The sequence below is a fragment of the Oncorhynchus gorbuscha genome, linkage group LG20 (genome assembly GCF_021184085.1).
Source record: "Oncorhynchus gorbuscha isolate QuinsamMale2020 ecotype Even-year linkage group LG20, OgorEven_v1.0, whole genome shotgun sequence".
NCBI classification, from domain to species: Eukaryota; Metazoa; Chordata; class Actinopteri; order Salmoniformes; family Salmonidae; genus Oncorhynchus; species Oncorhynchus gorbuscha.
The window spans coordinates 6,869,962-6,897,288 of NC_060192.1; the positions used below are offsets into that span (position 1 = coordinate 6,869,962).

The following is a 27,327-nucleotide window of genomic DNA, read 5'->3' on the forward strand; positions in this document are numbered from 1 at the left end:
ACCCCAGAATGGAACTAGGTTAGTCGTTAAAATTAGCCTTAGCCAACATCTGTTCTCTTTGTGTGCGGTAAGATTCTTACTCGGCTGAGTGCTTACAAATGTGAACATTCCTGGGACCCATGACGCATGTCTGTTTCGGATTGTCTGCCTGTAGCGCTGTGTGTGTGTGTGTGTGTGTGTGTGTGTGTGTGTGTGTGTGTGTGTGTGTGTGTGTGTGTGTGTGTGTGTGTTTGTGAGAAAGAGCGAAAGAGAGTGTTGGAGGAGACAATGCTCCCTTGTCCCGTCTGTCTCTCAGACATTGGAATGGAAAGAGGGAGACAGAGAGGGAGGAGAAAGAGAGCGGATAGAGGGGAAGAGAGGGCGGAAGACAAGAGCCCATGAGAGGCAGATCGAACAGACAGCTCTCTCTCCAAACCGTAATGTAGTGTAGACACAGTGATAGTGGGGCCCAATAACCCTGGAACTAAGGCACAGCTGAAACGCTCTCTACAAAAGGGCTTCTTTATTTCATACAAAGGAAGATCGTGATTGCAGTCATTTCCGTAATGGCAATAATAGTGTCGCGTACACAAACATAGAAAAACAACAAATACAAAAATATTTTAGACTGTGTATCAAGTTGGAAGTAGAGCTAATCTTTGAACTACAATCTCGGTTGGACTCCTTTTGTTCTCAAAACCACAATTGACCCTTTTGTTTCACATCCTTCTGTTGCTCTCCATCTTATGTGACACAGAGCTTCTCTCTGTGTCACATGTCCAGATACTACAATCAAACAGGTGATTTGTAGGGCACTGTATCTGTGGAGGGTGTAGTGAGGAAAGAACCCAGAAAGACAAGAGTGGGGAGTGAGTGCTTCACCTGTGTCTGTCACACAATGGTCATTTCACCATGCACGACATTCCCCAGTCAAGAAACCCAAGACACATGAACACATAAAAAAAAAAAAAAAACCTGTCTATTTTCATTCGTTTCCTAGTTTGTTCTAAAAGAGTCTGTGTTCGGTTTCGGGTTACGTGGTAACGGTGGTAAGAAGACGACGGCCACGTTGCAGCATATATGAGCGTTGAGGAAGAAAAGCTGTGGAAGTTCAGTAGACAAACAACGAGAAAGGCATGTGCAAAATTCACTCTGAGGCTGGAGGAGATTCCTGACCACTGTTTCCAACAGTCCAACAGTGGATTCTCTCCCTTTTCTTCTTCCTCTCTTCTCCTTTCTAGTCTTAGATGTGCCATGTAATGGTCATATGTATCTGAAGCTGGGTCTAGGCACTATCTGTTCATCCTGACCAGCAGAAAACCGCCATGTTGGTCAGACTGAGGCGTCTCCTGGCCTCTCCACACAGTGTCTCTCACAGCTGACATCCCTGTGTCTGTTAACATCAATGGACCCCATCCTGAGGAAACTAAGGATGAGACGGCCATGTTGGTCCCACTTCAGGGGTCTGTAGCAGTGGCCATGTTGGATCCATCTGTAGGTGACTGGCTCCAGTAGGGGGCTATAATGGTGGCCATGTTGGAGTCACCTGTATGTGTAGTTGCCTGTTGGCTCTGAGCAAGTCAGTGTTGTCCTCAGCGAGAGGGTCAGGGGTCGGGTCTCCTGACCTCCACAGCTCGGCTCTGGGTTAGGGTCAACCTGAGAAACACAGAGAGAGATTAGGCCAGTTTGACCTACAACACTGTGTATGTATGTACGTACATGCGTGGTGTGTGTGTGTGTGTGTGTGTGTGTGTGTGTGTGTGTGTGTGTGTGTGTGTGTGTGTGTGTGTGTGTGTGTGTGTGTGTGTGTGTGTGTGTGTGTGCATCTGCGTGTGGGTGAGTGTACCTCGGAGTAGAGAGGTGGGGGCTGGAATCTGAACTCTGTGATGTAAGCTTGCAGCGTTCCCTGGCCCTCTTGGTTGACCTCTGACCCCTCACAGCGCTCCAGACAGCCTCGCCTCTGCTCCTCTGTCACCGCCAGGTCACTGTAGCTGGGGGGAGCTGTGAATACACACACGACATGCAATTAACATGGGAGAACACACACACACAGTACACACACTCCACACACACACACAGGTGTATGTCGTACCCTCAGGTCTCTCTGGCCAGCTGACGGTACAACAGTAGCTGCTGATGCTGCTGGTTCGACTGGTGAATGCGTGGAGAGGGATGGTCCCTATCACCAACGGCAACGACAGAGACAGGTTCAACCCCCCAGGGATGTCCACATACACCTGAGAGGGAGAGAGATGGATATTATCTTATTTACAGCCCATATTTTGATGCACTAACTTTTACAATACTATACATGACTGGAAAGTACCTGCTAAACCGGTTAGATTTTAGGAGGTATTTATTTATTTCCTATTCTCCCATATTAACACATGTATTACCATATCAACTATACTATGTTCATTATCATTCCTCACCATCAGTGAGTACTCCACTCTAATGAGTGGACAGTCCAGGATGGATGGGGAGACCGGGGGTATGTGGAGCAGTTTTCCATCCCAGCTCTGGCTCTTCCCCTGGGACAGGGTGTCCCCACGCAGGGCCGCCACCTGCTGCTGGAGCTGTCGAGCCTTGCCTTTAGCGAAGTAGGTCTGGGTCTGGCACAGCGCTGCCTTGGGCACCACCACCCTGGACGAACAGTTCTCCACCTCCGCAAAGATCTGGAGGGACTCACCTAAGAGAGGAGAGGAGAAAAAGGCTGAGATGTGGGGGGTGTGAGTATGAGACTGTGTGTGTGTGTGTGTGGTGTCCTGAGAATACCTCTCAGCACAGTATTTATATCTGCAGTGCTGTACGTTCCCTCTGGGGTTTGAGCATGTTGTGTTGTGAAACATTCTGAGCAGTGTGTGGTTAGATTGAGCGGAAATCATCATTAGCCAATCAGGTGTTTCTCACCTGGTGTGTATCCTTTCCTCTCTATCTTGGCGCTGAGTGAGATGGGTCCTGAGGCACAGAACCAGCAACACAGGGTCTTGTCCTTAGTGCCAGCTTGAGGGGCCTATACGCACAGAAATGGCAGTCACAAATTGCCCTGTGTGACAGCTTGTGTGTGTGTGTGTACACAGGTCAAATGCTATTTCTAGGTAGTTTAGGGTTAAGGTTAAAATTAGGTTTAGGAGCTAGGGCTAGGTTTAGGGTTTGTTTTAGGGTCAGGAGCTAGGGTTAGGTTTTTTGGGTTAGGGGTTAGGGAAAATAGGATTTTGAATGGGACTGAATTGTGTGTCCCCATTTGAATTGTGTGTATTCCTCACCAGTAGCAGTGGTGTGTTGATGTCAATGTGTTCAAAGACAGTGAACTCTTTCTTGACTCTGACAGGCAGCAGCCATGGTCTGTAGAGCTCTGCTCTCACCCAGTACCTCACACTACCATGCTTCCCTTCAAACGATGTGGCCAGGGGCCTGAGAGAGGGGGACGAGGGGAGAGAGGAAATTGGTTCATAGGATTAGACTTCTTACAGGTCTATCTTTAGATATGATTCCATATTTGGGTTTCGGATTTTATGTTATGGCTGTTATAGGTCTGTGTGTGTCCATCTGTTACGTACATCTGTGGTAGCAGGAAGCTGAACGCGAACTCGTGTAATCCTGTGTTGAGGACAGTCAGGGCCTCCTCTGGACTGTCTTCATCTGAAACACAGGAGAACAAGATTCCAAATACCATACCTGACGCACACACACACCCAGTGTACACACACACAGACACGCACCCACCATTTCATTTCATTGTATCATGTTGCGATCTCAAGTTGCCTAGTGCTTTCAAGTGCCTCAGTCCAAGGCAACACCAAGATAATAAATCCAGTAATAAATGTTGTACGACACATTAAAATATACTTTTGACACCTAGAAAAATACTTTATAGCACATACAACCCAGTCATCGTATTACATTTCAATATTACCCAGTCATGTCATCGATGCGCGAAATACAACATGTCATTTAATTTAATCCATGAACATTTCAGACAGTACAGAGCGGAGAAGACAGGCAGAGGAAGCACGGATCCCCTTTCACTTCCTCAATCTACATGTCATCGATAAATGTTCACGTTGATGTGGGTATAGATCTGTTTCCTGCCACCTCGGCACTCCCGCATGTTATCTTGTCAGCAGAGAACATTTTGTGTGTGTGTGTGTGTGTGTGGTTGCCAAGTCACACCGGCAGAGTGAGGAGAGCAGGCGCATACCGGTATGAACCAGAATGAGCAGTGGATTTTCAGCCGGCTACTCCGACACATTACTACTCGGCCTCCCATTGGAACAAAGCTAACCTGGTCCCGCCCCTCGACTAAGGCCCTTTATGAATGACCGTGTGTTCTGTAATATGGGAGGATGGAGAGACAGAAAGAAAAAGGGAACAGAGACAGGGAGCGATATACAGGGAGGAGGGAAAGGGAGGGAGAGATTTCACCAAAAAACCCTCATGCCATGCAGCAGTAGAAGCAGCCATGTTATTCTCACAGACAAAACAGAGAGCCAGCAGAGATGGACTGTAGTATCTGAGGTAAATAAAGAGGGACTCGAGAGCAGGTACATTCACGCATCTTTATTAAAAAACCAACAGCATGTTTTATTTGACAAATTCATCAGAGGCAATCAATCAATCAACACACAGCATCAATGAGGGTTATTACATTGCATCAAAAACTAGGTAAACATTTTTTTTTAAACGAATAAACACTTGCAAAAATGTCTAAAAACACGTTCTTGCTTTGTCATTATGGGGTAGGTTGACGAGGAAAAACATTTATTCAATCAATTTTAGAATATGGCTGTAACAAAATGTGGAAAAAAGTGAAGGGGTCTGAATACTTTCTGAATGCGCTGTACTTCAACACCAAGTGAGATAAAAGCAGTGTAGCAGGCAGGCAGCTTTGGTCCAGGAGAGCTACAGCCCAGCACTAACACACCTGGGTCTACAGATGTAGGGTCTTAATTTGAGCCAGATTGCTACAGCAGGAAAGTAATCCTGCAGCAACAGGAAATGTGAATTATTATATGGATTATAATTCATAGACATTTTTTTGGTAGGGGTTGATACATTTGGTTCACAAGGGAAAATCAAGTCTGAAATTTCAAAGTGGAAATTACAAACTTCAGATGCCCTTTGAAACCTCAAATACACCAAAAGTAAAAACTGTCCTGCATTGCAGGAAGGTCCTCCTTCAAGACGGTGATCAAACGAAGATCCTACATCTGTAAGGAACCCTACCGATTAATGTTGTTTTCGTAAAGGCTATTCTGAATTTAGGGTACCGGTAGGTTCGGTGAGTCGCCGAGAAGGCAACCAATCTTCTGCTGGAGGTCTTGGCGATGGTATATTGTGGTGGATACAATTGCTCTGGAGAAAATATTGCTTCAGCTCTCAGACATCACCCTGGCAACGACAGCCTGATTCGCCCACACAGAGGTGCATTTACTGTCCTAATTATGAGATAGGAACTTACTCTGCCATATATGTTTGTATTGCTGTCTTATGTCAAGAGTGTATTTTATTACGGGTGTATACTAACCATGGGATAGTTTTTCCTTCAAATCTCTTGTGTTGTTATGCCCTGTAAAGATGCTGAATTAATCCTAGCTGTATCAGTTTACATGTCCCACTAGAACAGCTATTATGCAAATATCACTGTTATAGACTGAAACTGAACCTCAGCCTCAACCTCAGTACTACTGTAATTGTTGTACCATATCAATTACTTTATGAGGAAAGGCCTATGTATTTTTAGGCATATATATATATATATATTCGTTTTACAGTACACTATGGAAATGTAACAACGGCAAATTGATGACAAATTTGCATGCTTTCGAATTGTAATTTCCTCAGACGCAACGACGTCATCCAATATACACGTGGGAGTTCAGACCAATCAGAGGCGACAGAGGTCTGTCTCCCCCCGTGAGTCCCTCAGCCAGTTTGTGAACAGGTTTGAACCGCTTCTAACAAAGGGAGTAAACTTCAGGATGTTATCAGTGAAAGAATGTTCCTGATAAAATTGTACAACTTAAACAGTCATAAAACGTCGAAAATATTCAAACTTCACCGCTTTCGGTTAGATTGGCCCAATCAAGGTCACATTCGGACTAAATTCTACGGTTTCTTCCCTCGCCATATAAAACGCAAAGAAGGCGTTAACAACTTGTTATGACTGTTAAATCTGAATAAAAAACACAACTACTGTAGAATCTACATAAATTGTAATGTGTCACTATAAAACATAAATATATTTCATATTTATGTCCCATCACGCGTTTTTAAACCGACTAAATTGGACGAGGAAAACCTATGCGTTCCACCAGGACTATCTGGTCGCATCAGGACCACTATCCCACCTGACTGAAAGAACTCATCAACACATCATGACATTTGTCATTTGTTCCAATCAATGTGTGATGTGTGTGTTGTGCAGTTTATGTGAAATTAAAACCACCATCACTCGTAACTTACAAATGGCGTAGCCTATAACCACAGCAATGGCACTGCAGAGCTCCCTAACATGGCAGGAATCCGGTGATGTATAACCGTGTTCTATTTCTACAACCTGAACTAGGCCAACACTATCCACATAACCTACTCTCAAAATGTTGCCAACACATCTCTGTGAGAATGAGTGGTAATTATGATGTGGTTGTCCCTTACCTCGCTCCTCTCCTATTAACGTGTCGCTATGGTTTAAGTATTCCACCTCCTCGGTGTAATTCTGAGTGTAGGCAGTGTTGGCCCCAGCGTTGCGGGACTCTGTCCACCGCACCTTGGCTACTCCTCTGGCGGTTATGTTCAGCGTTTTGACGCGAACCTCGCCTGCGACTTCGATGATCACCCTCCCGGATACCGAATCACCACCGGAGTAAACGGGAACATTGTTGTCGTTGAGATAGTCGAAGCAGACGGCTAAAGTCTTCACCTTGCCCAGCACCATGGTGTTAGAGAAAGAGCGTATAAGAAATCATTTAGAAATCCCCACACACACCACCCACGGCCACTCTATTGCCCAGCATAGAGGCTGCGCCCTGCGTGCTGGGTCAGTGGTCCTCTCGCTGGCGGTTCGTATGTGTGTGTCAGCGGTAACGGTGTCTGGTAGCTCCTCGCATCCTCCCAGTGCGAGCCTTTCTAATGTGTCCTCTGCTTTCTAGTATGAGCTAGTGATTGGTCGTTCGCGAATTAACGACTCGTTTCGAACGGATCTTTTTGGTGAACGTCGGGAACCAAATCGCATGTGTGAAAGAGCCGTTCATTTGGCTCCCTGGTTTGAATAGGCTTACAGCTAGGCTATAGGCTACTGCTTTTTGAACGATTATCTGTAGATACGTTATAAAAACATTGTCGGAAGATGGTAATTCCTCATTGCTGGAATAAAAGGTCCAAGTGACGAGAGAGCCTCATTATGGTCCACACTTTATTTTTGCATTGTGTAGAAAAAACACCAGCGAGCTAATTTCGTCAGTTAAAAATGTATTTAAACTCACAGTTTAGACATCTGCTATTTTTCATACATGTTTAAGCACTACTGAACGAAGAGCTGTTTGGGAGCCATCTGAACGGCTCTTTTAGGTGAATGGAGCCAACATTTCCGGTTCATCGAAAAAAGACATGGCATGCAGTCCAAAAGACACACTCTATCCCCTCTGCACTCAAATTAAGTGGACACTTCTGATGACGTTTCATGACGTCTGACGAGTAAGGGACGAGGGAGGAAGGAATGAATTTTTTAATGGGCCACTGTGGCCGGAAATTCGTCACTCCTTCATCCCGCGATGATTGCCCCCCCCCAACCCAACCCCTCTTTTTACCCAGCTGCTACTCTGTTTATCATATATGCATAGTCACTTTAACTATACATTCATGTAGATACTACCTCAATCAGCCTGACTAACCGGTGTCTGTATGTAAGCCGCGCTACTTTTATAGCCTCCTAACTGTATATAGCCTGTCTTTTTACTGTTGTTTTATTTATTTACCTACCTATTCACCTAATACATTTTTTACACTATTGGTTAGAACCTAAGTAAGCATTTCACAAATAAACTTTGATTTGATTTGATTGTGTTTTCAGACACCAGTAGATTGTGGGTGCTTTATATGCGCTACAGACAATTATGAGTGCATGTCTACGCACATTAAATATATAATTATTCATTTACGCCTACTGTATGATCGCTCGCAAATTAATTAGCTAACTAACGTTAGCCTGCCTAGCTGGAAACCTCTGAAGAAGGAACATTTTTTTATTTACAATTTCGAAAAGATAACCAAACAAAAGTATATTTACATTTCATGATTAGTGTTTGTGCCATCATGTGCATTAGTAGCACACTTTCTAATTGATTTGCATTCATTTTTATTTACACTTGTATGTAGACTTCTCCATTGATGTTGTTTTTAAGTTTTCACTGACCTTTCTTAGCGGATGTACAATCGTCGCGAATTGAATTATGGGGAGTTTCAGGCCCCAGGGTGAACATAATTGTACAGTCGCAGAGCCGACTAAAAACAAGGGCTGAGGGGCTTACGTTGCAAACTTCCCTTGCTTGGCTAATCATGTGGACCGCCCTCCAAGATGGTCACTGGATTTCCCCAAGGGTATAAGGCAAGGGTAAGTGGATGTGGGTGTGTCTTTTAAGTGTTTGGACCACTGCCTTGGAATTCCCATGCTGCAACCTGGACTCAGGTATAGATGTAACATAGTAAACGTAAATCCAGGACATGCCAATTAGTAAAATATCTAATGTTTTGTATGGTATGTATTAATTTGTCAATCTCCATCTTCCATTTCGCATGAATTTTACAAATTACAATTTGTACAATATGTTACGAAATAGCAAAACGTATATATGTTACGAATTCCAATTGGTTGTGGCTAACATTAACTAGGTTGCGAACGCTAACGTTAGATAGGTAGCTAACCGTAGCTAGGCTAGGAGTGAGGTTAGGAGTTAGGTTAGGGGAAGGGTTAGCTAATGCTAAGTACTATAGTTGCAAAGTAGGTCAAAAGTAGTAAGAAGTTGCAAAGTTGCTAATTCTGCAAAATGCTAAAGTTGTCCATGATGAGCTTCAAACATGCAACCTTTGGGTTACTAGATGTTCGTGTTATACGCTTACACATCCCCCCTGACCAACCACTGTACTTTCGTTTTTTACCTTAAGTAACCTTCTGTCTCATGTAACCATAACATACTGTACTAATTTGAGGGTCTTGGATTTGCTTTTACTATATTTTGTCTACTCTATGAGACCAGGCTGCATCACTAGTTTGAGCCGCTCCAGGTCTCAAAACTCTTAAAGAGAAATTGCCCCTAAAAAGTAACTAATCCCTTTGAAAACAGCCTATGTGGCATCAAAATGAGTCAGAAACATTTATTCTAGTGCCAAAATTGACTACAAAGTTTAAATAGGATGAATTGACATGAAGTCAGTCTCATCTGAAAAGGAGTTTGGAACCTCAGTGAGTCACAACGAGTAAATTAAGGTTGTGTTTTCATTACAAATATGTCAACAAATCATGCCCCCTTTTGGCAAGAGCCATGCGCAAATCAAATTGAGGAGGGGGATTATTTGAAATACTCTTTGAAGAGGTATGGTTTCAAGTCTCTTTTGAAGCTGGGCAGGGACTCTGCTGTCCTAGGTGATGCGAGCTTCAACTGGAAGCCAGTGGAATGTGCAGAGTAGTGGGGTGACATTGGAGAACTTGGGAAGGTTTAACTTATCTAGCGACGTCAGATATCGTTATTGTTGCTTATTGCTGACCCTATCCCCCCTGCCCTCAAATTAAGTGGACACTTCTGATGACGTATCATGACGTCTGACGAGTATATACTTGAAAGGCAAGGGGCTAGGGAGGAAGGAATTCATTTTAAATGGACCACCCTTGGCCAGAAATTCATCACTCCTTCATCCCGCGACGACTGTGTTTTCAGCCACCAGTAGCTTGTGGGTGCTTTATATGCGCTACAGTCAATTATGAGTGCATGTCTTCTTATATTAAATATTTAATTATTCATGTACGCTTACTGTATGATTGCTAGCAAATTAATTAGCTAACTAATGTTAGCCTGCCTAGCTGGAACTTCTGAAGAAGGAAAATGTTTTATTTCTACAATTTCCAAAAGATAACCAAACAAAAATATATTTACATTTCACGATTAGTGTTTGTGCCATCATGTGCATTAGTAGCACACTTCCTAACTTATTTGCAGTCATTTTTATTTACACTTGTATGTAGACTTCTCCATTGATGTTGTTTTTAAGTTTTCACTGACCTTTCTTAGCAGATGTACAATCTTCGCGAATTGAATTATGGGGAGTTTCAGGCACCGGAGTGAAGATAATTGTTCAATCGCAGAACTGACTAAAAACGAGGGCTGAGGTGCTTACTTTGCAAACTTTCCTTGCTTGGCTAATCATGTGGACCGCCCTCCAGGATGGCGACAGGATTCCCCTCAGGGCATAAGGCGAGGGTAAGTGGATGTGGGTGTGTCTTTCAATGTGTTTGGACCGCTGCCTTGGAATTCCCATGCTGCAATCTAGACTCAGGTGTAGATGTAAATCCGGGACATGCCAATTTGTAAAATATTTAATGTTTCGTATGGTATGCATTAATTTGTCAATCTCCATCATCCATTTCGTATGATATGTTACAAATTACAATTTGTACAATATGTTACGAAATCGCAAAACAACAATATTACGAATTCCAATTTGTTGTGGCTAACATTAACTAGGTGGCTAACCGTAGCTAAGATTTATGGTTAGGAGTTAGGTTAGGGGAAGAGTGAGCTAATGCTAAGTAGCTGCAAAGTCAGTAAAAAGTAGTAAGAAGTTGCAAAGTTGCTAATTAGGCAAAATGCTAAAGTTGTCTATGATGAGCTTCAATCATGCAACCTTTGGGTTACTAGATGTTTGCGTTATACGCTTACACATCCCCCCTGTCCAACCACCGTACTTTCATTTTTGCCTTAACTAACCTTATGTAACCATACCAAACATAACATATTGTACTCATTTGAGGGTCTTAGATTTGCGTTTACTATGTTTTTTTGTACTCTGTGAGACCAGGCTGCATCACTAGTATGAACTGCTTCTGGTCTCAAACCTCTTAAAGAGCGACTGCCCCTAAAATGTAACTATTCCCTTTAAAAACAGCCTAGTAACTGCCCCTAAAAAGTAACTAATCTCTTTGAAAACAGCCTAGCGACTGCCCCTAAAAAGTAACTAATCCCTTTGAAAACAGCCTAGCGACTGCCCCTAAAAAGTAACTAATCCCGTTGAAAACAGCCTAGCGACTGCCCCTAAAAAGTAACTAATCCCGTTGAAAACAGCCTAGCAACTGCCCCTAAAAATGAACTAATCCCTTTGAAAACAGCCAAGCGACTGCCCCTAAAAAGTAACTAATCCCTTTGAAAACAGCCTAGCGACTGCCCCTAAAAAGTAACTAATCCCTTTGATAACAGCCTAGCGACTGCCCCTAAAAAGTAACTAATCCCTTTGAAAACAGCCAAGCGACTGCCCCTAAAAAGTAACTAATCCCTTTGAAAACAGCCTAGCGACTGCCCCTAAAAAGTAACTAATCCCTTTGAAAACAGCCTAGCGACTGCCCCTAAAAAGTAACTAATCCCTTTGAAAACAGTCTAGCGACTGCCCCTAAAAAGTAACTAATCCCGTTGAAAACAGCCTAGCGACTGCCCCTAAAAAGTAACTAATCCCGTTGAAAACAGCCTATGTGGCATCAAAATGTGTCAGAAACATTTATTCTAGTGCCAAAATTGACTACAAAGTGTAAATAGGATGATTTGACATGAAGTCAGTCTCAGGAGTTTGGAACCTCAGTGAGTCACAACTAGTAAATTAAGGTTGGGTTTGGATTACAATTATGTCAACAAATCATGCCAACCTTTGCAAACTCCATGCGCAAATCAATTTGAGGAGGGGGATTATTTCAAATACTCTTTGAAGAGGTTTGGTTTCAAGTGTTTTCTGAAGCTGGGCTGTTTTCTCTGCTGTCCTAGTTGATGTGAGCTTCAACTGGAAGCCAGTGGAGTGTGCAGAGAAGTGGGGTGACATTAGAGATCTTGGGAAGGTTTAACTTATCTAACAAAGTTAGTTAACGTTATTGCTGCTTATGTAGCTAGGTGCCTAACTTTTGATAAGGCAAGGCAGGCTAGCTTACATTAGCTAGTATGGCATGCTAGATAATGTTTGAGCTAATGTTAGCATAGCTAGCTAGCTAGATAACTAACTACCTCATTACAATTTAGGTCGTACAGCTCATCCAAGTGTATTGTCTATACTGCTGGTTATGTAACGTTATTATTTGATAATGGTAGTGAGGCAGGCGCTAATTGCAGTACAGTTGATAACCATTGCTATACACGCTAAGAATATAGTCTTTCTGAAGCATATATCACTTGATGGCCTATCCCTCTGTACTGGTACAGATCCACTTCTCACACCACTCCTCTCAGGATCCCTCCCCCTTGACCTATATTCCTCTACAACATACACTTCTTGTTAATCCCACCACAGTGTCCGATTTCAAATAGGCTTTACGGCGAAAGCACCACAAAGGATTATGTTAGGTGAGCGCCTATTCACAGAAAAACACACCCATTTTTCCAGCCAAAGAGAGGAGTCACAAAAAACAGAAATAGAGATAAATTAATCAGTAACCTTTGATGATCTTCATCAGATGACACTCATAGGACTTCATGTTACACAATACATGTATGTTTTGTTCTATAAAGTTCATATTTATATTAAAAAAATATCTGTATACATTGGCGCGTTATGTTCAGTAGTTCCAAAAACATCCAGTAATTTTGCAGAGATCCTCATCATAAATTCTGATGAAAAGTGTTATGCATGGAACTTTAGATAAACTTCTCTTTCATGTAACCGCTGTGTCAGATTTCAAAAAAAGCTTTACAGAAAAAGCACACCATGCAATAATCTGAGTTCAGCGCTCAGAGACCAAAACAAGCCAAACAGATATCCACCATGTTGTGTAGTCAAAAGAAGTCAGAAATAGCATTATTAATATTCACTTACCTTTAAAGAGCTTCATCAGAATGCACTCCCAGGAATCCCAGTTCCACAATAAATGTTTGATTTGTTAGATAAAGTTCATAATTTATGTCCAAATACCTCCTTTGTAGTCCAAATTCATGATGCATGAACAGACGAAAAGTAAACAAGTTCCATTACAGTCCGTAGAAACATGTCAAATGAAGTATTGAATCAATCTTTAGAATGTTTTTAACTTCTTCGAGATAGGGGGCGCTCTTTTAATTTTTGGATAAAAATGTTCCCGTTTTAAACAAGATATTTTGTCACGAAAAGATGCTCGACTATGCATGTAATTGACAGCATTGGAAAGACAAAACTCTGACGTTTCCAAAACTGCAAAGATATTATCTGTGAGTGCCCCAGAACTAATGCTATAGGTGAAACCAAGATGACATTTCATACAGGAAATGGTTCCAATGTTCCAATGTCTCCTTATATGGCTGTGAATGCGCCAGGAATTAGCCTGCACTTTCTGTCGTTTCCTCAAGGTGTCTGCAGCATTGTGACGTATTTGTAGGCATATCATTGGAAGATTGACCATAAGAGACTACATTTACCAGGTGTCCGCCCGGTGTCCTCCGTCGAAATGATTGTGTAATCTCCAGGTCCATGCGTGTTCCATTTTCTTCAGAAGAGAAACCAAACTGCCATGAATTATTTATCGTCGATAGATATGTGAAAAACACCTTGAGGATTGATTCTAAACAACGTTTGCCATGTTTTTGTCGATATTATGGAGTTAATTTGGAAAAAAGTTTGCGTTGTAATGACTTAATTTTCTGGTTTTTTCTTACCCAAACGTGATGAACAAAATGGAGCGATTTGTTGTACACAAATAATATTTTGGGAAAAACTGAACATTTGCTATCTAACTGAGAGTCTCCTCATTGAAAACATCTGAAGTTCTTCAAAGGTAAATTATTTTATTTGAATGCTTATCTTGTTTTTGTGAAAATGTTGCATGCTGAATGCTAGGCTTAATGCTATGCTAGGCTATCAATACTCTTACACAAATTCTTGTTTAGCTATGGTTCATAAGCATATTTTGAAAATCTGAGATGACAGTGTTGTTAACATACATCTTGAATACTGTTCCAACCGGAGAATTCCTTTGTCTGTAGAAATGCAACGGAACGCAAGTTATCTTTCACGTGACCGCACATGGTCAGCTCATGGCACTCATTCCCCCCTCCTTCACAGTAGAAGCCTCAAACAAGGTTCTAAAGACTGTTGACATCTAGTGGAAGCCTTAGGAAGTGCAATATGACCAATATCCCACTGTATCTTCAATAGGGAATGAGTTGAAAAACTACAAACCTCAGATTTCCCACTTCCTGGTTGGATTTTTCCAGGTCTTTGCCTGCCATATGAGTTCTGTTATACTCACAGACATTTTTCAAACAGTTTTAGAAACTTCAGAGGGTTTTCTATCCAAATATGCTAATAATATGCATATTTTAGCTTCTGGGACTGAGTAGCAGGCAGTTTACTCTGGGCACCTTATTCATCCAAGCTACTCAATACTGCCCCCATCCATAAGAAGTTTTAAAAACTAGTAACTAGCTCATCTTGATGAAAAAAAATCTGAATATCTTTCCATCATTTTTTTTTTACATGTAAGACAATGCCAAAACAAATGTGAAACTGTTTCTGGATGCTCAACACAAAAAGTATAGTTAATGTTAATGTCTTTTTAAAAAATGTTTCTTTAGGTAATGATTCACAGGTTAATACTTATGGATCATTCTGAAAGAGACCTCTTTGACCTTGTTAACAAGCAGGTATTTGTGTGGTAATAACCATACTTTTTTCCAACAGATATTATTGACAAATGTATTCCAGTAAGTTGTGACATAAGGAATGGATACAATATCCCTTTGAAATAAAGCACGTATAGATCTGTTGTTCTGAGGGAGCAAGGAGAAACACATTTTTCCTATTGGTGAGTCAACTGGATTAAGTAAGGGTAGGTCAAGAAGGTGAGGTCTGGCTACACCTCTAAACAACATGAGAGTTCCAGATGGAATGGCATCAAAGACTAGGGTGAACTCTCTAGGTGTAACAGAGATATTTTAACGAGATAAAAATTCCTCATAATTGAGTAACAATCCTTCTGCATTAAAAAGTTGACTCACCAGCAGGATATGATTACTGAACCAGTTCTTAAAAAATAAAGGCTTGTTTCTATACAAAAGATCCTTATTGTTCCAAATGAAATACCTATGCAGGGATTGTTTTCTCTCGATATATGAACGGCCACGCTAAGACTACTTGTCTATGAAAAGCAGATCATTTTGAATTTTATCAATGTTATAAACTCAGCAAAAAAGAAACGTCCTCTCACTGTCAACTACGTTTATTTTCAGCAAACTGAACATGTGTAAATATTTGTATGAACATAAAAGATTCAACAACAGAGACATAAACTGAACAAGTTCCACAGACACGTGACTAACAGAAATGGAATAATGTGTTCCTGAACAAGGGATGAGGGCTCACACTCAAAAGTAACAGTCAGTATCTGGTGTGGCCAACAGTTGCATTAAGTACTGCAGTGCATCTCCTCCTCATGGACTGCACCAGATTTGCTAGTTCTTGCTGTGAGATGAGATATTGACAAATCTTCCACCAAGGCACCTGCAAGCTCCCGGACATTTCTGAGGGGAATGACCCAAGTCCTCACCCTCTGATCCAACAGGTCCCAGACGTTCTCAATGGGATTGAGATCCGGGCTCTTCACTGGCCACGGCAGAACACTGACATTCTTGTCTTGCAGGAAATCACGCACAGAATGAACAGTTTGGTTGGTTGCATTGTCATGCTGGAGGGTCATGTCAGGATGAGCCTGCAGGAAGGGTACCACATGAGGGAGGAGGATGTCTTCCCTGTAACGCACAGTTTTGACAAGCTCAGTCCGATGATGCTGTGACACACCGTCCTAGACCATGATGGACCCTCCACCTCCAAATCAATCCCGCTCCAGAGTACAGGCCTCGGTGTAATGGCCATTCCTTCGACGATAAATGCGAATCCGACCATCACCCCTGGTGAGACAAAACCGCAATTTGTCAGTGAAAAGCACTTTTTGCCAGTATTGTCTGGTCCAGCGACGGTGGGTTTGTGCCCATAGGAGATGTTGTTGTCGGTGATGTCTGGTGAGGACATGCCTTACAACAGGCCTACAAGCCCTCAATCCAGCCTCTCTCAGCCTATTGTGGACAGTCTGAGTGGAGGGATTGTGCCTGGTGTAACTCGGGCAGTTGTTGTTGCCATCCTGTACCTGTACCGCAGGTGTGATGTTCAGATGTACCGATCCTGTGCAGGTGTTTTTACACGTGGTCTGCCACTGCGAAGACGATCAGCTGTCTGTCCTGTCTCCCTGTAGCGCTGTCTTAGGCGTCTCACAGTACAGACATTGCAATTTATTGCCCTGGCCACATCTGCAGTCCTCATGCCTCCTTTCAGCATGCCTAAGGCACGTTCACACAGATGAGCAGGGGCCCTGGGTATCATTATTTTGGTGTTTTTAAGAGTCAGTGGAACGGCCTCTTTAGTGTCCTAAGTTTTCATAACTGTGACCTTAATTGCCTACCGTCTGTAAGCTGTTGGTGTCTTAACGACCGTTCCACAGGTGCATGTTCATTAATTGTTTATGGTTCATTGAACAAGGCATGGCAAACAGTGTTTAAACCCTTTACAATGAAGATCTGTGAAGTTATTTGGATTTTACGAATTATCTTTGAAAGACAGGGTCCTGAAAAAGGGACGTTTCTTTTTTTGCTGAGTTTAGTTGCCAAGTAACATACAATTGAAGCCACCAAAACGGGAGAAGATATGAGGGATGAAATTACAAATTGAAGTTGGATTCTTTAAGAAATGTTGAGCACAATTTATCTTAAAAGTATTTTCTTTCATAAAAGACCTCCAACAGAAAGGGGGCTAAATGTTGAGAAAAAGTTTTGTAAAACCATCAGTCCCAGGAGACATATTATTTAAGGGGTTCACTAGAATAAATAATCTCTTCAACTATAATAGGATCATCACACTGTTCCCTCTCAGCCTCTCCGATTGATTTCACATCCCCCAGAGAGTCAAAGACAAGAGTTGAGGAAACCTCACAATACTTAGAACTATATAAATTACTGTAGAAGTTGCATCTTAAGTTAGATATTAATTTAGGATCATCTGTGATGAGACCATTAATATTTAATTGTTGAATTGTATTGTATTATTTTTAGAGTGGTATTTTTCTAACCTGAAAAAATAAGACATTTTGTTGAACCTCCTCTAGCCACTTCCTTCCTAGATCTGACAAAGGCTCCCTCTGCTTTCAGTTCATACACATCATCCAATTTGTTTTGCAGCTCAAACAGAACAGATTTGTCCTCCTCTGAGAGACTTTCAACAGGCTTTTGAACAAGAGAGGATCTTTGTAATTACAGTACACTTCCTTCTTCAGCTCTCCTCTTGGCAAGAATATTCCCATATTTTCTTAACCTCTTGAACCTCTTGGGGCAGTATTTCATTTTTGGATGAAAAACGTTCCCGTTTTAAACAAGATATTTTGTCACGAAAAGATGCTTGACTATGCATATAATTGACAGCTTTGGAAAGAAAACACTCTGACGTTACCAAAACTGCAAAGATATTGTCTGTGAGTGCCACAGAACTAATGCTACAGGCGAAACCAAGATGAAATTTCATACAGGAAGTGAGACAGATTTTTGAGGCGCTGTGTTCCAATGTCTCCTTATATGGCTGTTAATGCGCAAGGAATGAGCCTACACCTTCTGTCGTTTCCCCAAAGTGTTCGCAGCATTGTGACGTATTTGTAGGCATATCTTTGGAAAATTGACCATAAGAGACTACATTTACCAGGTGTCCGCTCGGTGTCCTCCGTTGAAAACTGTTGCGTAATCTCCAGGTGCATGCATTTTTCCATTTTGAACAGAGGAGAAACCAAACTGCCACGAGTGACTTATCATCGAATAGATATGTGAAAAACACCTTGAGGATTGATTATAAACAACGTTTGCCATGTTTCTGTCGATATTATGGAGTTAATTTGGAAAATAGTTTGCGTTGTAATGACTGAATTTTCGTTTTTTTTATTAGCCAAACGTGATGAACAAAACGGAGCGATTTCTCCTACACAAATAATCTTTTTGGAAAAACTGAACATTTGCTATCTAACTGAGAGTCTCCTCATTGAAAACATCAAAGGTAAATTATTTTATTTGAATGCTTTTCTTGTTTTTGTGAAAATGTTGCCTGCTGAATGCTAGGCTTAATGCTATGCTAGCTATCAATACTCTTACACAAATGCTTATGTAGCTATGGTTGAAAAGCATTTTTTTAAAATCTGAGATGACAGTGTTGTTAACAAAAGGCTAAGCTTGTGAGGCAATATATTTATTTAATTTCATTTGCGATTTTCATGAATAGTTAATGTTGCGTTATGGTAATGAGGTTGAGGCTATAATTACGCTCCCGGATACGGGATTGCTTGTCGCAACAGGTTAAGTACTTTCCAACCTCATATTTAAAAAGCTCCCAGTTATTACTGTATGAATTGTCTCTCAAGCCGAGGCGATGTATAGTGTATAGTATAGTATAGTATAGCGATGTATAGTGTTTGTTACGAGGAGTGGAACAGGGGAACCCAGGAGCAGACTCAGACGAGGGGATTGGGATGAAGTAACCAAGGTATTTATTGAAACACAGGGGGAAGATGGAGTGCAGGCCAGGGGAAGCTTGGGTGGGTTGCAGGAAACCAGGTGCGGAGGCTGAGGCTAGAGCGAGAGGGGTTGGGACAGGGTAAGCAGGTCCGGAGGGGAATCAAAGGGAGTAGTAGAGTGGGGAATCCAGGACAGAGTAGCAGGATGATGAGACGTGGAACTGGAGACAGGGACCAGAGTCAGAGCGGGCGGAACTGAAGCAGAGAGGAAAACAGCGTCAGGCAAGGAAAACAGGCACAGCAGGTTAACAGGATCTAATAGTAACAAACGGCTAGAAGCATAGACTGACTGAGCAGAAGTTACAATCTGGCAGTGTGGAAGTGGCAGGACTGAGTATTTGTAGAGGTCTTGATTATGAAACAGGTTGCAGCTGGTGGGGATCTGCTCTGACTCCAGCACACCTGTCTCTGCCCACACAATTACACACACACACACGGAGAGAGGGAGAGGGACAGAGTACTGGGGGAGTGGCGGCAGGTCAAGGAGACACAGTATGAGCAGTAGAGGGCGTTGCAGGAGCAGATGTAACCGTGTCGACAACATCTGCTAGCTTTGCCAAGCTATCTTACCCGAGGAGAAGGCTGACTTTGATGGTCTCTTGCCGCACATTCTCCCCATCTGCCTCCGGATCTCCATACAGTCTCAGATTCCACCATCTTGAGTAGCTTTCGAGTTCCACAATTCTTATTTGGCACAAGTCCATCTTTCCCTCCTTCTTTTCGACAAGCTTTTCGATGTGGGCAACTTTCTTCTTAACTTCTTCGAGATAGGGGGCGTTCTTTTAATTTTTGGATAAAAAACATTCCCGTTTTAAACAAGATATTTTGATGCTCGACTATGCATGTAATTGACAGCTTTGGAAAGAGAAAACTCTGACATTTCCAAAACTGCAAAGATATTTTCTGTGAGTGCACCAGAACTAATGCTACAGGCGAAACCAAGATGAAGTTTCATACAGGAAATGCCCCAGATTCTGAAGGCGCTGTGTTCCAATGTCTCCTTATATGGCTGTGAATGCGCCAGGAATGAGCCTGCCCTTTCTATCGTTTCTCCAAGGTGTCTGCAACATTGTCACGTATTTGTAGGCATATCATTGGAAGATTGACCATAAGAGACTACATTTACCAGGTGTCCGCCCGGTGTCCTGTGTCAAAATTATTGCGTAATCTCTACGTCCATGCACGTTCCATTTCTTCAGAAGACAAAGGCAACTGCCATGAAGGATTTATCATCGATAGATATGTGAAAAACACCTTGAGGATTGATTCTAAACATCGTTTGCCTGTCACGAACCTTGCCGAAGATGGTGCCTCTTCCCGTTCGGGTGGTGCTCGGCGGTCGTCGTCGCCGGCCTATTAGCTGCCATCGATTCCCTTTCCGTTTGTTTTGGGTAATTGGGTACACCTGTTTTGTATTAGGGTTTGTTTGTAGGGTATTTAAGGGCACTAGGCCCGCTGGGTATTTATGTGGGCTTGTTTGTGTTACTCTGGGTTTGATGGTGTGAGTTATTCATGTATTTATTCTCCGGACTATTTTGTCCTGTTAGGACTGGCAACTTATATACGCCCTGTGTGTTGGCGTGATTGTTTTTGTTGCGCTGGGGAATAAATGTGAAAGAAAGACGGAACCCTGCTCTCTGCGCCTGATTCCACCCACCATTCCTAGTTGATCTTAACATTGCCATGTTTCTGTCGATATTATGGAGTTAATTTGGAAAAAAAGTTCGCGTTTTAATGACTTAATTTTTTTCTTACCCAAACATGATGAAGAAAACGGAGTGATTTTTCAACACAAATAATCTTTTTGTAAAAACTGAACATTTGCTATCTAACTGAGAGTCTCCTCATTGAAAACATCTGAAGTTCTTCAAAGGTAAATTATTTTATTTGAATGCTTTTGTGGTTTTTGTGAAAATGTTGCATGCTGAATGCCAGGCATAATCCTATACTAAGCTATCAATACTGTTACACAAATGCTTGTTTTGCTATGGTTGAGAAGCATATTTTGAAAATCTGAGATGACAGTGTTGTTAACAAAAGGCTAAGCTTGAGAGCTAACATATTGATTTAATTTCATTCGCGATTTTCATGAATAGTTAACGTTGCGTTATGGTAATGCGCTTGAGGCTGTAGTCATGATCCCGGATCCGGGATGGCCAAACGCAAGCGCAACATCCTTGATTTCCATGCATGCAAACTTTCTTGGAAGCTGGAGGTTTGCTTGGGGTTATAGGCTTAAAAGGAAAATCCTCGTCTGAAACCGTAAGTGTCATAGAATCTATCAGGCCAGTATAGTTGTGGCAGTTGTCAATCAAAGCATTTGCCTCCTGTATAACAACGTTGGATGATGGCTGAGCATTGCTAGCTGAGGAGGTAGCCATAAGATTTCTCTTTCTGTCAGCGCGCTGTGACATTTTGGAAAATATCATCTTAAATCATCAATCACCTGGTGTTTTTAGCAAGTAAATTATTAATTTGGTTGTTCAAAATATTATACTTTTCACTATTTTTCAAAAGTTGCTATGCATAGCTCGGTATGAAGCGTGTGCTCAAGCTGCCATCTTGGAGCCTTCCCTGCTCATCTTGTAGTTTGCGAACGAGTTGGCTCTAAGAGCCGGGCTCTTGTAGGTGAACATTGGGAGTCGGCTCGCATGTCAGAAGAGCTGAATCTATTTCTAAAAATATTTAAAAATGAAGATATGAAAAATCTAAAGATTTAAATTAATAGATTTAACTCATTCAAAGAACGAAAAAAGAAATAATATAATATAGGCCTAAATGCTCAAGCGCACACATTTGTTCCGACTGTCTGCTCATACACGCAGTGTCAACCAATGACCCAAAGATGCGTGAGGGAGAGCCGAGCCAACTCACACAGTCACACATTGAGCAGCCGAGGAGAGAGAGAAAGGACAGCTGTGAAAAAATGAGTCGTAAGCACAGTAGCATTTGGATGCATGTTAATAATGTAGACAATGTTGGAACACAGTGTAGAATTTGCCAAATCAAAATCTCATATAAAGCAGGTTCTACGCACAACCTACACCGGTATATGCGAACTGTGCACCCAACTGTGAAGCTAGCTGTAGCGGAGCTTCGAGAAACTAGCGGGCCTGCTAGTGGGTTTTCGTCCTCCTCCTTCTTTTCGTCTGAGGAGGAGGAAGAAGGATCGGACCAATATGCAGCATGGTAAGTGTTTGTCATATCTTCAATAAAAACAGAACACTACACAAAACGAAAACGAAACAGTTCTGTGTGGAAAACACAGATACGGAAAATAATCACCCAGAACTAAAATGGGGAAAACAGGCTACCTAAGTATGATTCTCAATCAGAGACAATGAATGCACCTGCCTCTGATTGAGAACCAAACTAGGCCAAACACAACATAGAAAAAAGAACATAGACTACCCACCCCAACTCACGCCCTGACCAAACTAACACAAAGACATAATAAAGGAATTAAGGTGAGAGCGTGACAGTACCCCCCCCCCCCAAAGGTGCGGACTCTGGCCGCAAAACCTGAACCTATAGAGGAGGGTCTGGGTGGGCGTCTGTCCGTGGTGGCGGCTCTGGCGCGGGACTTGGACCCCACTCCACCATAGTCTTGGCCCACTTAAGTGGCGCCTTGGGAGCGGTGACCCTCCCCCCGACCTCGGACTGGGGATCCTTGCCGCGGGTCCCAAATAGATGGGAGACTCCGGTAGTCCCAGAGTTAAGGGCAACTTTGGCAGCACTGGAGTGAAGGGCGACTTTGGCAGCGCCGGAGTGACGGGCGGCTCTGGCAGCTCCTGACTGACGGGTGGCTCTGGTAGCTCCTGACTGACGGGCGGCTCTGGCAGCTCAGGACAGACGGGCGGCTCTGGCAGCTCAGGACAGACGTGCGGCTCTGGCAGCTCAGGACAGACGTGCGGCTCTGGCAGCTCAGGACAGACGGGCGGCTCTGGCAGCTCAGGACAGACAGGCGGCTCTGGCAGCTCCTGACTGCCGGGCGGATCTGGCAGCTCCTGACTGACGGAAGACTCTGGCAGCGCTGGACAGGAGGGAGACTCTGGCAGCGCTTGACAGGAGGAAGACTCTGGCAGCGCTGGACAGGAGGAAAACTCTGGAAGCGCTGGACAGGCGGGAGCACCTGGAAGCGCTGGACAGGAGGGAGCACCTGGCGGGAGGAGACGGAGAGACAGCCTGGTGCGTGGAGGAGGCACCGGATGGGCCGGACCGTGGAGGCGCACTGGAGGTCTCAAACACGAGCCTGCACAACCTGTCCTGGCTGGATACTCCCTGTAGCCCTGCCAGTGCAGCAGGGTGGAACAGACCGCACTGGGCTGTGCTGGCGAACCGGGTACACCGTGCGTAGGGCTGGTGCCATATACCCCGGGCCAAGGAGACACACTGGAGGCCAGATGCGCTGAGCCGGCTTCATAGTACCTGGCTCGATGTCCACTCTAGCCCGGTCGATACGAGGAGCTGCTATGTAGCGCACTGGGGACACCTCTCTCCACGGTAAACACAGGGAGTTGGCTCAGGTCTCCTACTAGACTTAGCCACACTCCCCGTGTGCTCCCCCCAATACATTTTTGGGGCTGCCTCTCATCCCTGTTGCGCTGCCGTGCTAGCTCCTCAAAATGCCGCCGCTCGGCTTTGGCTGCCTCCAGCTCTTCCCGGGGGTGGCGATATTCCCCAGCCTGTGCCCAGGGTCCCCTACCATCCAAAATCTCCACCCATGTCCAGGAGTCCAGAACCCTCTGCTCCTGGTTACCACGCTGCTTGGTCCGGTTGTGGTGGGTGATTCTGTTCAGAAATTTGTCTTCCTCTGGCGAGGAGTATGACAGATCGGACCAATATGCAGCAGGGTAAGTGTTCGTCATATCTTTAATAAAAAAGGAACACTACACAAAACGAAAACGAAACAGTTCTGTGTGGAAAATACATGTCGGTTACATTACACTTCATTGATTTCTCGATGTTTAGCTGTCTTTTGCACTGCTTTTAGTTCAGCGACAGACGCACCTCAGAGAACTTGGCAGAGGAACTTTTGAGAGTGGCCAGAGAATGGCAAGTAGATGGAAAAGTGGTCTGTTGTGTTAGCGACAATGCACCTAACATAAACAAAGCCATGAAAATGTTAAAATGATCCAGGTCTTGCCCACACAATCAACCTGATTGTAAGAGATGCTCTGAAGGTAATTAAGCCCACTGTGGACAAAGTGAAAGCAGCTGTGGAATCCTTCCACATGAGCACAGTAGGTGCTGAAAAACTAAAGTGTACACAATGCCAGATGGGGATGCCTGAGCTGAGGCCTAAACAAGACTGCACTACAAGGTGGAATTCAACATTTTATATGTTGAAGCGGATTCTTGAGTCAAAGGATGCCATGTAGTATCATGGAGTATCATCTCTACCCTGACCATTGTCAATGCACCTGTTGATGCTCTGACCCACGAGGAATGGGAGGTGGTGGAGGAGGTGTGCAGAGTCCTGGAACCCTTTGAGCAGGTCACTGTGGAGATCAATGGAGAGAGGTACAGCAAGCAGTTATTACTACATCATTATTTAATCCAGTATTATATATGTATATGAGCAGAAGTAGAATGTAGTATCAGTAGACAAAACATGAACCTGAACTAATAAATTACTGTTCTCTCTTTACAGCAATGTGACAGCCTCAAAAATGATACTCCCGTGTGAGGGTCTGCAGTGAATCACAGCCAGCTGCCAGAGAGAAGCAAATGTAACCACAGAACATGTGAAAGAGTTGTTGGACACCCATAATTACTGAGAGAAGAACCCCGCACCAGCCCCTCAAAAGTGAGGCAGCTTGCATTTCTGAATGCATATCTCTCATAAAAGCAAAATATGGTCAGCATTGCTGTGTGTTGCTGGTTATAACATGGAAACAAAGAAGAGAGAGAAAAGAGGGACCAGTTGAATGTTTTAACTGGGATGCTGCAGTTTGCACATTTTTTTTTTTTTTTTTACATGGTGCAATATACTATTATTATGTTGTTCAGATTGTATTCATTTAGAATTGTTACATTTATATGCACTTTGTTTATATACATTAAAAAGTTCTACTTTAAATGCACATGTGTAATAGCATCCTTTTTTACATTTATTTCAATTTGTGGGATGCTGCAGTTTTACAAATTTTTATTTATTTGTCTTTATGGTGCAATATTCTATGATGCTGTTCAGATTGTATTAATTTTGAATGGTTAGATTTAATGGCACTTTGTTTATATACATTAAAAGTTATACTTTAAATGCACATTTTTAATAGAATTATTTTTCATAACAAACCAATGCAGTTTTAAAAACATTGTGGTTAAGGTAGAATACAATTTCATTTACTAATTTAATTAGAATTGTTTTAACACCAATCATAGTCAAACTATCTGTCACGTTCTGACCATCGTTCTTGTGTTTTCTCCTTGTTTTAGTGTTGGTCAGGACGTGAGCTGGGTGGGCTATTCTATGTTCTATATTCTATGTGTGTCTGGTTTGTCTATTTCTATGTTTTGCCTGATATGGTTCTCAATCAGAGGCAGGTGTTAGTCATTGTCTCTGATTGGGAACCATATTTAGGTAGCTGTCACGTTCTGACCTTTATTTCCTTTGTTTTGTCATGATTTAGTATGGTCAGGGCGTGAGTTGGGGTGGGCAGTCTGTTTGTTTTTCTATGATTTGGGTATTTCTATGTTTCGGCCTAGTATGGTTCTCAATCAGAGGCAGGTGTCATTAGTTGTCTCTGATTGAGAATCATACTTAGGTAGCCTGGGTTTCACTGTGTGTTTGTGGGTGATTGTTCCTGTCTTTGTGTTTGTGGCACTAGATAGGACTGTTTCATATGTGTATATCAGACCTGAGCTCACTCCACGGTGTCGCCAGTACGTGTCCATAGCCCGGTGCGCTATAGGGCAGCCCCTCGAGAGTGTCATGCAAGTGCGGGCATCGAGCCAGGACGTATGGTGCCTGCTCAGCGAGTCTGGTCGCCGGTACGCAGTTTTGGTCCAGGGTATCCTGCGCAGGCTCTGCGTGCTGTGTCGCAGAGCGTCCTCTGCCTGCGCTCCGCTCGTGCCGGGCAAATGTGGGAGTGGAGCCTAAGGGAGAGGTGCGCGTAGTAAGCACTAGATCTCCCGTGCTTACCCACAGCCCAGTTCAACCTGTGCCTGCACAGGTTCCGGGCTAGAGTAGTTGTCCAGCCTGAGAAAGTGGTGCCAAGGCTGCGCACCAGAGCTCCAGTGCTCCCCCACAGCCCGGTCCTTCAGGTGCCTCCTCCTAACACCAAGCCTCCTGAGGGTCTCCCCAGCCCGGTGGTTCCGGTGGCAGCCCCATGCACCAGGCTGTCTCTCTGTCTCCTCCCTACAGGTGGTCCTGTCTGTCCGGCGCTGCCGGAGTCGCCCAGAGGCACCAGAGCCCCCGCCCCTCTGTCCCAAGCTGCCCCTCTGTCCCGAGCTGCCCCTCTGTCCCGAGCTGCCCCTCTGTCCCGAGCTGCCCCTCTGTCCAGTGGGGTCATTGAGAAGGGTTGAGTTGCCATGGTTAGAAAGCAACGGAGGCGGACGATAAGCCGGACTAAGATGATGGTGAAGAGGGGTCCGTGTCCCGCGCCAGAGCCGCCACCGCGGACAGACGCCCACCCAGACACTCCCCTATAGGTTAAGGTTTTGCGGCCGGAGTCCGCACCTTTGGGTTCTGACCTTTATTTCCTTTGTTTTGTCATTATTTAGTATGGTCAGGGCGTGAGTTGGGGTGGGCAGTCTATGTTTGTTTTTCTATGATTTGAGTATTTCTATGTTTCGGCCTAGTATGGTTCTCAATCAGAGGCAGGTGTCATTAGTTGTCTCTGATTGAGAATCATACTTAGGTAGCCTGGGTTTCACTGTGTGTTTGTGGGTGATTGTTCCTGTCTTTGTGTTTGTGGCACTAGATAGGACTGTTTCATTTTTTTCACATTTCTTGTTTTGTAGATTGTTGTATTTTCATCTTTATTAAATATGTACAAAACTAACCCCGCTGCATTTTGGTCCGCCTCTAATTCACCAGAAGAAAACCTTTACAGAATCACCCACCAACCAAGGACCTATCGGCTTGGTAAACATAGGCAGCAGAGGCGGCATTATGAGGAGCTAGCACGGCAGTGCGGCTGGAAGCCCAAAGGCAGCCCCAAAAATTTATTGGGGGCACAAGGAGAGTGTGGCAGAGTCAGGAGTCAGACCTGAGCCAACTCCCCCTGTTTACCGTAAGGAGCCATGGATGGATTTGGAGCTGTCGGCGAAGCTGAGTGCTGAGTCTGAGAGTGTTGAGGATGTATTGGACAGAGTAGAGAGAAAGCTGTTGGTTTGGCATAGTATGCACGGCATTCGCCCTGAGGAGCGTGTTAGCTGTCCGATGCCACCTGTGCCAGTTCCTCGTACTCAGCCTGAAACGTGTGTTGGAGTTCCGGGGGATTTGATGCCGGCTATACACACCAGGTCTCCAGTACACCTTCACAACCCGGTGTGTCCTGTTCCTTGCACTCACCTGGAGGTGCGTG

The 27,327-nt window shown here is 43.6% G+C and overlaps 1 protein-coding gene and 1 long non-coding RNA gene across 4 annotated transcripts; one reads left to right on the forward strand and one right to left on the reverse strand.

Annotated features, from left to right (window-relative positions):
• Positions 1-485: 485 nt before the first annotated feature.
• Positions 486-8,474, reverse strand: LOC124007290 (arrestin domain-containing protein 3-like). 3 transcript variants are annotated; one of them, XM_046317746.1, is made up of 8 exons: positions 8,393-8,474; positions 3,540-3,621; positions 3,246-3,393; positions 2,890-2,992; positions 2,412-2,668; positions 2,072-2,216; positions 1,826-1,980; positions 486-1,635 (listed from the first exon to the last, which is right to left on the reverse strand). In XM_046317746.1, the coding sequence occupies exons 1-8, from the start codon at positions 8,457-8,459 to the stop codon at positions 1,522-1,524; spliced, it is 1,071 nt and encodes a 356-aa protein (XP_046173702.1). In that variant the 5' UTR covers positions 8,460-8,474; the 3' UTR covers positions 486-1,521. The 3 variants fall into 3 exon arrangements, with proteins under 3 accessions (XP_046173702.1, XP_046173701.1, XP_046173703.1); XM_046317745.1 differs by lacking the exon at positions 8,393-8,474 and adding an exon at positions 6,637-7,182; XM_046317747.1 differs by lacking the exon at positions 8,393-8,474 and adding an exon at positions 3,896-6,381.
• A 46-nt stretch (positions 8,475-8,520) lies between these two features.
• Positions 8,521-26,956, forward strand: LOC124007293. Its single transcript, XR_006833899.1, has 3 exons — positions 8,521-8,590; positions 25,235-25,256; positions 26,838-26,956. It is a non-coding gene; the product is annotated as an uncharacterized LOC124007293 (long non-coding RNA).
• The last annotated feature ends 371 nt before the right edge of the window (positions 26,957-27,327 follow it).

Excerpts from the sequence above, each read along its gene's own strand:
- LOC124007290 (XM_046317745.1), bottom strand. The coding sequence starts at position 6,916 with ATGGTGCTGGGCAAGGTGAAGACTTTAGCCGTCTGCTTCGACTATCTC. Across the intron at positions 3,394-3,539 it reads AGCTTCCTGCTACCACAGAT|GCCCCTGGCCACATCGTTTG; the intron begins GTACGTAACAGA and ends CCCCTCTCTCAG. Across the intron at positions 2,217-2,411 it reads GAGTGGAGTACTCACTGATG|GTGTATGTGGACATCCCTGG; the intron begins GTGAGGAATGAT and ends TCTCCCTCTCAG.